Here is an 11114-nt window from a genome sequence, read left to right on the forward strand (position 1 = left end):
TTTCAGAAAGAGGCAGTGCAATCAGGGGGTGTGGTCAGAGGCATAATGGGCCTAGCCAAGACACTCAAAATATAAGAGGCTTGGGTTGGCATCTCTAGAACAACTAGCTGCCTGGGGCTGCAATTGCTAAAGAAAGGGGTGTCATGAATTTTCAAGAAAAGGGATGGTTTTTGGCAGATTAGTGGTGACTTGGGAAGTTTGTAGGGTTACCTGGCCAGTATTTGACCAGCCCAGCTGGTAAATCACCAGCTAGGGCCAGGGCCGGAATTACATGTAACCGGCAATGTAACCTTTCCAACCTTGATTAGCCATGTCCTTTCTGGCTTTTTTTATTAAAGGAGAAGAAAAGGGTTTTACTCATTTTTTAGTATGTAATAGAGGGCCCCTGCCCCTACCTGAACGCTGAAATCATTTCTTCTAAAAATGCTCCTTTGCCCAGTACGGTCCTCCCGAAGTACACACTATTTCTCCTTGTCTGCGCCGCCATGTTTTAAACATGGCGCTCCACTAGCCTCCCCGCTTACCTCTCCGCCCCAGCACCTGTCACCGCTCCTCTTCCCTCCCTGCGTCCTCTCATCCCTGCTCCTCTCCTCGCTTGCCTCTCCGCCCCAGCACCTGTCAGCCAACACCGTTCCTCACCCCTGCTCACCTCTCCCTGTACCTGCGTCCTCTCGTCCCCGCTCCTCTCCTCGCTTGCCTCTCCGCCCCCGCTGCGTCCTGTAATGGCCCCAGCTGCTGCTTCTAATAGCAAATAGCGTCTCATAACCAGACGCTAGGGGGAGCGCGCCTGCTTGTGCGCATGCACCGGCTTTAATAGTAAGTCTCCAAGTCCTGGAAAAGAGCGATGCATTATGGGAATCTTTCTACCCAGCTCAGCTTTTTTTTTTTCTGTTTTGCTTCTGATCATCTGAACTGGAGATATATGGGGAGACTTAAGGGCACTATTGAGACAACTGAAGGTAAGCCTGCATTTTGAGATTAACTCTTTATTAGCCTTTCCTTCTCCTTTAAGGTGGTGAGGTCGCCAAGTGAGCGGATCTTCTCCCAATATCCTCACCTACGGGTGGGCAATATTGGGTAAATTTAAGCTAATTCGATCATTTGGCCTTGGGGCACAGTGGGTTCGGTGACCGCATCAACGAGCCGACGCGGTCCCCGATCCAACTAAATTTTTTAACCTGCCCTATCGATATCTTGGCGATTTCAAGCCAGATGTCAGTAGGGCAGGCCCGTCGTTTGTGCCCATACACGCGCCGATAAGCTTCCAAATCGGTCTAAGGGACCAATATTGGCAGCTATAATCGGCCCATGTATGGCCACCTTTAGGGTTATAACAGAAAGGAGGTCTGTGGAAGCAGATAAGTATACAGGGTCAGCTTATACTAATGTCACATTTTGTATCAGCCGTTGTGTTGCAAAAGCATCAAGAGTCCTAAATGCCTGTATTTTTGCGAAGTAAAATATGAATTATTTATTACAACAGAATGGGTACCATTTTGAGTGGGCTGATGGTAGCAAGTCACGGTTTACGGCTTGGAGGGACAATGAATCTCCATCTGATGGGAACTGTGGCTACATTGGTACGGATGGCTACTGGCGTGGAGGAGACTGTGACACAGAATTACAAGGAGCAGTTTGTCTTGTAACCAATGGTACGTGTGAATACTGCAACCTGGTGTGGCAATTTCCTATTTAATGATAGTACTGCAGAATTAGTAAGTAAATAATATGTGTTCCTGAACTGAGCACAAAATAAACTGCCTTGAGGCAAAAACCCTTAGCATGTTGTTGTGGTTGGCACACCCTTAGATAAGTAATGTCTGTGGTGAGATTCTCTCAGCAGATAAAAGGAAAATGCAAGGCCAACCTGCTGACTGAACTTTGTAAAATAATATAGAAAAAGAGAGAGGGTTTCTTATAGCTGTGTGCAACGCTGTATGCAAGGGAGGTCACACCTGCAGCTTTGATGTCTGCAATCCCACATATTTCTGTAAGCTAAGAGCAAAGAGAACTGTCATTTAACCCTCTAAGTGCCAGCAGAATTTTACATTTCAGTTATGCTCAGTGCCAGACATTTTTGAACATTTTGTACTCTCTCATTTTAGGGGCATTTACTTGTGGGGTGGTTAGTTTAGGTAGGAAAACTATATATAGTTATATTTCAGGAGAACCTGAGCTTTCCAACTGTTGAATTTATACCAGAAAACTGTTTTATTTTATGGACAAAAATTCAACTGATTCGGAAAACCTGATGTCTCTCAAATGTGCCAATACCAGATATGTATAGTTGTATAGAGATTTAGGACTTGTATAGATCAAAAACTCCCAGCAGTAAATTACAACATTTTCAAAGCTTTACTGCAGAATACGGCATACTTTACATTCCAAAGCCAAAAATCCTGGAACATTAGGTTTACCCCAGGAAACCATCAATTTTTGAAAAGTACACATTCTGCCGAATCTATAATGAGTAACCATGTCTTCTACTCCTAAGTACCAATCTGAACTTAGCAGTTTCTATAAAAATGTATGAAAATTCTAAAACATTGACTCAAAGCTTCCAATTTTAAGTATCTTATTTCCAACATAGCATTGTGAAAATGTGAAAGCCAAGGCCTATGCCTTTGTGCATAGGATTACCAACGTATCTGGCATATAGAGACCCCCAAAAGGAGGTTAGTGCATACAAATTGCTTGGAGATCACTTCAGCTACTAAAAATTTAACTCATTTACTGCATTTTTGTGGGGTAAAAACACTAAAAAATATGTTGACCCCCCCCCCCCCCCAAAACCAAATCTTTTTAGAAAGTACACATTTGGGTGAATTCAAAATGGGTAGGGGTACTTTGAGGTCATTGCGTCTGCATGGGTGCTGACTTTGTAACTGATACATCATAATTCTGGTGCTCTGGCCTAATATTATGGTTATTTGACCTTTTCTGGACTACTCTGCTGTCTGCCTTGACCTGATCTTCAGATTCCAACTGTGTTTATTCCCTTTTATACCCCACTGCTGGACCTTTGCCTATTCCAGAATCCCCACTACCCTACTTCCTCCTAAGTCCTTGTTTCTTGGTCCTGGTGGACTTGCAGACCTGACAATAACATTTGTAGATTTTGTTGGAAAAACCATACATTAAGCTATTTTCATATGTTCTATCTTGCATGTAAATGTAATATTTATGACTCTACTAAATATGTTGCCACAAAATATATTGCACTGCTTATAGAAAACCTGTATCTTTTCAATGGGTAAATTTCCACAGAAACGGATCCGTTGGATTATGGTGGTGAATGCTCAGAAACATGGATCAAGTTTCAGAATTACTGCTACAGCTTTTCGTCGGTATTAGACAAAACAGTATTTGAAGCAGCAAGCGAGGTGTGCAAGCAGCAAGGTACCACTGTTACTTATTTACTGGAAAGCTGGACAGTTGCACCACTAACCAGTGGACCAGTGTGCCCCCCCATTCATGTACTGATAATGTTATTTTCCATGTGGCCCAGTCCAGTGTACTTACCTCAAAGCTGGAACAAGGTGTTTGGGGAGTTTGATGCTATGTTAATCTCTACATGGCTCATTATATGTAACATGGCTATATTTAGGATTACAAAGACAAAGGCAAGAAGTCCTATTCTGACATTGATGGTGCACAGATACAGTAGCTAAAATAATTAGAATAAACTCCCCTTTTCAGTATTATGTGCTTGGCCTGATGTCCAGAAGAGCCAATGAACCACCCCGCAAATTCACTTTTAGCCACAGAGTAACAATTAATCAGTGTGTAATTTGACATTACAATGGAACTGTGTGATCCAATCATAGGTTCCGGCCTTCTCACAATCACAAATGAAGAGGAAAATGTCTTCTTATCAAAAGAGCTGGGAATGTTTACTTCTCTTGAGATGATCTGGTTAAACAGAATTCTTTTCCATGGCAGTAAGTGAACAAATCTTTTTTCACTAAAGTGTTCAATAAAGGTAATTAAAATATATGGAACCGAAAACACAAAATATATTTGATGCAACACTGTATTCAGTATAATGCATAAAATGACATCATATTAAAGGAACAGTAACACCAAAAAATAAAAGTGTATTAATGTAATTAATATACTGGTATATAATGTGCTACTGTGTTTGCTTTAGAAACTCTACTATAATTTATACAGATAAAGCTGCTGTGTAGCCACGGGGGCAGATATGCAAGTTGAAAAAAGGAGAAAAGGCACAGGTTACATAGCAGATAACAGATAAGCTGAGTAGATTCTTATTCTACAGAACTTTTCTGTTATCTGCTGTGTAAATTGTACCTTGTCTCTTTTTTTCCAGCTTGAATTGCGGCCTCCATGGCTACACAGCAGCTTATTTAACTATAAACTATAGTAGCATTTTTGAAGCAAACACATCAGTTTTACCAGTGCAAGGCAAGATTACATTATATTTGAATTACTTTTTCATTTTTTTGTGTTACTGTTCCTTTAATAGAAGAATGACTCGTCTGAGACTTGAAGATTCCTTTAATGCAGTATATAGGTAGGTAGAGTTTTTGAAGGACATTATTCTAACCACCTGTAGATTTAGAGGGTAATTTAATAGTAGGGACAGATTTTCACCAGCAATAGCAGCCAATCAGATGGATGCTTTCAAACTTCTGACTGGCTGTTATGGGATACTAGCCTTGTAGAAGACTTGGACCTCTTTTTACAGCACCTCTGCCATGCCAAGTGTCTTTAAACCCTATCTGATAAATATGGTAGAGCATATTGACCTGTTCAAAAGGCAGTCCTAATCCCTGTGGCAGTACTCAGGTGGATCTGCTTGTCTGACTAAAGTTGCCCATACACGCACCGATATTATGGTACCACTGTACACTAATGCTCAATCTTTAGATATGGGTAGAATTGTATTGTGTTTACCTGCATATCTGACGATTCAGCACTTAACGTTAGTGGAGTGGACAAACGACCAATGGTCGTAGGAAAGATCGTTATTGCAACGTGTATGGCCAACTTTATTCACCAGATGGGCAGATCCTTGTCTGGATCCTTGTGTAAATACTAAAGACTTGTTATTGTATTTGTTATTGCACATATTGTAGATGGTTCAGTGGCATGGATGGATGGGACTCCAGTAATGTTCTCTAAACTGGTAACACATGAGATTAAAAATGGCTACCTCAGGGACCAGTGTGTAGCCTTATGGACAAGCGATGGTACTTGGTGGAATTCTGAGTGCAATGAGCAAAGAGGTTTTGTATGCAAGAAACACAAAGGTGGGTAATAATGTACAACATGAAAATGGCAAGTCCTTTTTACCCTAATATTAAATGGATTCTGTCATGATTTTTATGGTATACTTTTTATATACTGTATAGGGCATTCTTCTGCACCCCTTACTGCTCTTGCTTCTATGTAGTTGCATATAAATAAAGGAAACTACAATCACCATACCAATACTGCGTATTTACACAAAAAAAGGGGTGAGAAGTATGTCTATAAATATCTAAAGATGCACATGAATTTATATTTTTGGGGGGGGGGGGCAAATTAATTGCCAAAGATTTAGCTGAAGACTAAACCAAATTCAAACCGTATTAAGCATATTCAGATTTAAGCAAAATTGCTTTAGCTGAAAAAAAATAATCATTTTTAGGTGTCCAGTGCCCTATGGTGTATGAGAAATCCAGCAGAAGCCCGAAAAATTGTTGAATGCAGAAAATTTTATTTATTTAGCCTATAAACATATACACAAAAAGCCATTTTTGTGGGCTAAAATAATTCACGTTTTCTGCACTAACCAATTTTTTGCAGACTGTTCCTGGATTTCTCTACTGCATTGTATAGGCTTCAAATAGCAGGTAAGGTTCTTCCATGCATCTAACTTTGTACATTGCTACTGTGTATGGCCCAGCAATTGGCAGTTTGCCTTGGGTACTTCTTACTTAAGGTGGCCATACACGCACCGATATTATCGTACGAAACCTCGTTTCGTACGATAATCGGTGCGTGTATGGCATGTCAGCGAGCCGACCGATATCGCAGGAAGCTGCTGAAATCGGTCGGCTCGCCGATCGGCCAAGTTAGAAAATTTTGATCGGGCGCCATAGAAGGCGCCTGACCAAAATTCTCCCTTCAGAGCTGAATCGGCAGAAGGAGGTAGAAATCCTATTGTTTCTACCTCCTTACCTGCCGATTCAGCCCTGAATGGTGTGTGGCGGATCTGACGATGTTTCGTGCGACCGACGGTCGTACGAAACATCGTGAGATCGCCACGTGTATGGCCAGCTTTAGCCTGGTCCTTACCCATCTTCTTATCATAAACAATATGAGCCTTGTTTACTAATAAGCATTAAGTGCTAACTGCAAAAAATCACGTTTTTAACCCACAGTGTAGAATTGTGTGCCTAAGCAGCCTTTAAATGACCCTAAAATATATATATATATATAGTATATACATATATAGGGCCAGATATTTATATAATATCCAGATATTGTTGTAAACTCACCATTCCCATCTAACAGCAGTTGTGAAATGCACATTAACACCTTCATTACGGAATGGCCAGCCAGTAATGTTTCTCTTCTTGAAAATTTAACTTCTGCCTGTATATTATTTATGCATTTACTTTACAGATTACAGAGAAATTGAAAAGAACCCAAAGACTACCAGTAAGTATAATAATTCTGAAGCAATATTTTGAGGTCACCAAAATCCTGCATGACTGTGCTACAAAGTTAAAAGTCCAAAGTCCCTTGATCATTGAATGCCTTGATTTTATAATGATAAGTACGTAAGCCAGGAGTTCTGTCCAAGTGGGGCTACGGATTGAAAAAAAGGTGTGGTGTTTTCTTGAAAAGAGGCGGAGTTTGGGAAGATCCTGGTAAAGTGGATAGGGCCAAATTGGGGGAAGGGGGAGTTGGAACCAGAGGCCAGGTGCCCGGTGGGTTTATTGGTCCCCACAATCCTTAATGACAACCCATTTGTACTAGCAATCTATATTTCCCCAACAAAAGAATCAGTCATTACCAACTCCCATAGTAAGTATAATTTCTTTGTCTGACTTTACAGTAGATAATACTATAGTATGTAAATAGAGACACCCCACAAAGCATTAATGCATTGCAATAATAATTAAGGAATTATGGATTCACTATGCAGTGAATGTTGGCACCCCAATGTTAGGCAGCCCCAGTGAATCCAGTCACTAAGTTTTTATCCCAGGCCTCCTCCTCTCTTTTTAGCAGGAATGTATTAACAGCCAGTGCTGCCTAATCCTTCACAATTGGCACGTGCACAGGACAATCTTTCAATTGTAGATTGTAAGCTCTTTTGGGCAGGGCTCTCTTCACCTCTTGTATCAGTTATTGATTGCTTTATATGTTACTCTGTATGTCCAATGTATGAAACACACTTATTGTACAGCGATGCGGAATATGTTGGAGCTTTATAAATAAATATTAATAATAATAATAACTCTTGCACCAATTGGAAGAGAGAGGTACTACACCTTCCCTCAGCTCTGACATTGGATTTAGTGTACGCTGGGAGGAATTGACTTTTAGAATAAAACTGCCCCAGCCCAGGGTTCTTCAGCGATCCTCTTCCTACATCTTTTTTTTACGTGAGTGTGCATGCACAGTTCAGTGAAAAGCTGAACTTAACAAACCCTGATTTTTGACTCTACTGAGCATGTGTCGGCCCCAGGGTAGCAAAAAAGAAGCAAAAAGAAGAGTATCTCCCCATGGTGCTCACTGGAAGAACCCCAGGCCGGTGCAGATTTATGCTAACAAAAAGTAAAAAATAGTAAATGTCTCTATTCACACTAGATTTCATACGATTTCTCCACCAAGGTTCAAACGAGTATTCACTAATTTCTGCATTCTTTTTCAGGAACAAGTCATGCAGTTGTACCAGTTGTTGTACTAGCCTTATCGGCTTTTGGTGTTTTCTTGGTATTTTTGTGGTACCGGTTGAAGCAGAAAAGGTGTTTGTTCTGCACCAGCCAAACCTTCCAGAAATCCTGTTCCACAAAGACAAGCGCTGATATCTTCGAACCAGAAGAGAGTATCTTAATCACCGAGCTGGGGGCTGACAAATAACTGGAGTTTATCAGACTGGCTAAGACACAAAGACATTGATGGAGCCACCTCATTTTAATGATGGTTTCTTCCCCCTCTCAGCAAAGAGACAAACACTTATCCACCTTACTTTGTTAGTGGAGATTTTAAGGATTGACTGAAATGAGCACATCCTCCCTAAGAATGTTCACTGGTTTACAAACAATATTTTCTAGTAGGGGTTGACTTTTTATCGGCCATTAAAAGAAAAATGTTATTATATATATTTTTCTGAATATTTGTATATATATATGTACGGCACCTGTCATATAGATTAACTTACCTTAGCAGAAGTACAGTATGCTGTTCAATAGATGAGCGTTTTAAGGAATGCAAAAATCAAACCCTTTAAATGTCCTTGCACCTACCCACACTCATAGTCAGTTGTGATGTCTACCCTTGTGCTTTGATTAGTGCAGAGCAGGCAATGCACTGGGATGCAATGGTATTTGCAGGCCTTCTCATGGGCCGCTGTGAAATGGAGCACTAGTAAGGAGTGTGCTGGGGGATACTCACTTCCCACCGCTTACATGGTTAAGAACTAATACTAATGCTGGTAAGAAAATGCAGCAGGCATCCAGCAATCTAAAGTCCTTTTTTAGGGCCAGAAATAGAAGTAGGCAGAAGAGGCACCTGCCTAGGGTGCAATGATAAGGGGGCGCCAGCATGTACCTCTCCTGCCCACCCCTAGTCCGTGCCCCCTTGTTATTGCCTCCGCCACAATGAACCCTTGGTGCAGGTGAGAGGTGGCCAGCTGGGTTGCCTAGGGCGCCCAGTGGGCTTGGCCATCCCTTGTTTAGTGAAGAGGCACATATATTTTAATAAAACTGCAGCCCTATTCTAAACTCACAACCCCCCCTGCCATGCAGCCAGGTGAATCCTACCTACTAGGTGCTCACTGAATCACTCAATATATTGAAATATGGTTTGGCTTAGTGCAGAAGGAATTGCCTCCCATAAAAAGTACCCTGCACCCAGTATCAGGTAGAAGATGTCTGGCTGCCTGTTCAGGGACATAGGAAAATAAAGGTTATGAGAAAAGAAGGGATCAGGGCAGTGGCACAACAGGAGCTGGCTGTTGTTAAACTGGGGATTTTCCTGGATCGAGGATTAAATTGATTGAGTTTGTGAGGTATCTACTGGGTCAGGGGCGGACTCACTGCCAATTACAAATGTATCAGTTGCAGGTGATTTACAGGCTAAGCCAGTGAATTACGACCAGGTGTCAACATAATTATGGCCATTCACTATAAGACCTGCTTGTTTGGCAGATTTTTCCCAATACACCCACATAAGGTGAGCGATATTGGAATGATATGATCGTTTGACCATCAGGCTAAATGACTGAATTACAGCTGTCAGAGCAGAAAGTTGAAACCCTAACAGGCCTAAGAAAAACCAAACTGTTTGGGTCAAAACCGAACAGGTGGCAACCCTAAGTTGAGCTTAAACTACTGTACAATACCGAGCATCCTATCAGAAGCCTTCAAAGGCTAGTAGGTAGTGAAACTAACAATATCTGCAGCACGTTTAAAGGTTACTTTGAATTTTTACTTTCACTTTCATTTTCCCATTAAGTTAAATGACGTTCCATAAAACCTACCTGGTTCCTGGAATTGGTTGGCAAATGTTTAAGACCACTGTTTTAAAGTAGACAGACCTGTAAAAATGTAGTAAATGAAGTGCTCCTCATATTTAAATGATTTTCTCTGTAATAATAAAACAGTACCTTGTAATTGATCCCAACTAAGATATAATTACCCCTTATTGGGGGCAGAACAGCCCTATTGGGTTTATTTAATGGTTAAATGATTCCCTTTTCTCTGTAATAATAAAACAGTATCTGTACTTGATCCCAACTAAGATATAATTACAGAAAATTGAATATATAAATGCTCAGCCTTACTGCTCACACGGCACTATGCGTCAATCCCCAATAGCCCACCGCTTGGTTTTTTGGAATATCACAGGAAAAGAGGAGAGCACCTTCACGCAGATAAACTGCTTCAGCCTTTATTCAAACCGCAGCACAAATGTTTCGGGCTGTATCAAGCCCTTTCACATGTTGTGTGCTGTGGTTTGAATAAAGGCTGAAGCAGTTTATCTGCGTGAAGGTGCTCTCCACTTTTCCTGTGATATTCCTGTAAAATATAATTACCCCTTATTGGGGGCAGAACAGCCCTATTGGGTTTATTTAATGGTTAAATGATTCCCTTTTCTCTGTAATAATAAAACAGTACCTGTACTTGATCCCAACTAAGATATAATTACCCCTTATTGGGGGCAGAACAGCCCTATTGGGTCTATTTAATGTTTAAATGATTCCCTTTTCTCTGTAATAATAAAACAGTACCTGTACTTGATCCCAACTAAGATATAATTACCCCTTATTGGGGGCAGAACAGCCCTATTGGGTTTATTTAATGGTTAAATGATTCCCTTTTCTCTGTAATAATAAAACAGTACCTGTACTTGATCCCAACTAAGATATAATTACCCCTTATTGGGGGCAGAACAGCCCTATTGGGTTTATTTAATGGTTAAATGATTCCCTTTTCTCTGTAATAATAAAACAGTACCTGTAATTGATCCCAACTAAGATATAATTACCCCTTATTGGGGCAGAACAGCCCTATTGGGTTTATTTAATGGTTAAATGATTCCCTTTTCTCTGTAATAATAAAACAGTACTTGTACTTGATCCCAACTAAGATATAATTACCCCTTATTGGGGGCAGAACAGCCCTATTGGGTTTATTTAATGGTTAAATGATTCCCTTTTCTTGATCCTGTACTTGATCCCAACTAAGTTATAGTTAATCCTTATTGGAGCCAAAACAATCCTATAATTTAATTACTGTTTAAATAAATTATTTAGCAGACTTATGGTAGGAAATCAAAATTACGGTAAGACCAATTTTCAGGAAAACCCCAGGTCCGGAGCATTCTGGATAAAAGGTCCCATACCTGTAGGACCTAAATTTTGTCAGAGG

At 40.6% G+C, this 11114-nt stretch overlaps 1 protein-coding gene across 2 annotated transcripts in view; it reads left to right on the forward strand.

Moving 5' to 3' along the window:
* pla2r1 (phospholipase A2 receptor 1) overlaps positions 1–8347 on the forward strand; it is a 40574-nt gene extending 32227 nt beyond the window's left edge. The window contains exons 25-30 of one of the 2 annotated variants that reach the window (XR_004220462.1): positions 1484–1652; positions 3268–3383; positions 3828–3941; positions 5103–5276; positions 6637–6672; positions 7895–8347. Coding sequence is in view for 1 of the 2 variants with exons in the window: in XM_031893342.1 (XP_031749202.1) it covers positions 1484–1652; positions 3268–3399; positions 3828–3941; positions 5103–5276; positions 6637–6672; positions 7895–8103 (834 nt within the window). In the remaining variant the exon portion in view is untranslated. Of the gene's footprint in view, positions 1–1483; positions 1653–3267; positions 3400–3827; positions 3942–5102; positions 5277–6636; positions 6673–7894 lie in introns of both variants that reach the window. The other variant, XM_031893342.1, reaches the window with a different exon arrangement.
* The last annotated feature ends 2767 nt before the right edge of the window (positions 8348–11114 follow it).

The sequence above is a fragment of the Xenopus tropicalis genome, chromosome 9 (genome assembly GCF_000004195.4).
Source record: "Xenopus tropicalis strain Nigerian chromosome 9, UCB_Xtro_10.0, whole genome shotgun sequence".
NCBI classification, from domain to species: Eukaryota; Metazoa; Chordata; class Amphibia; order Anura; family Pipidae; genus Xenopus; species Xenopus tropicalis.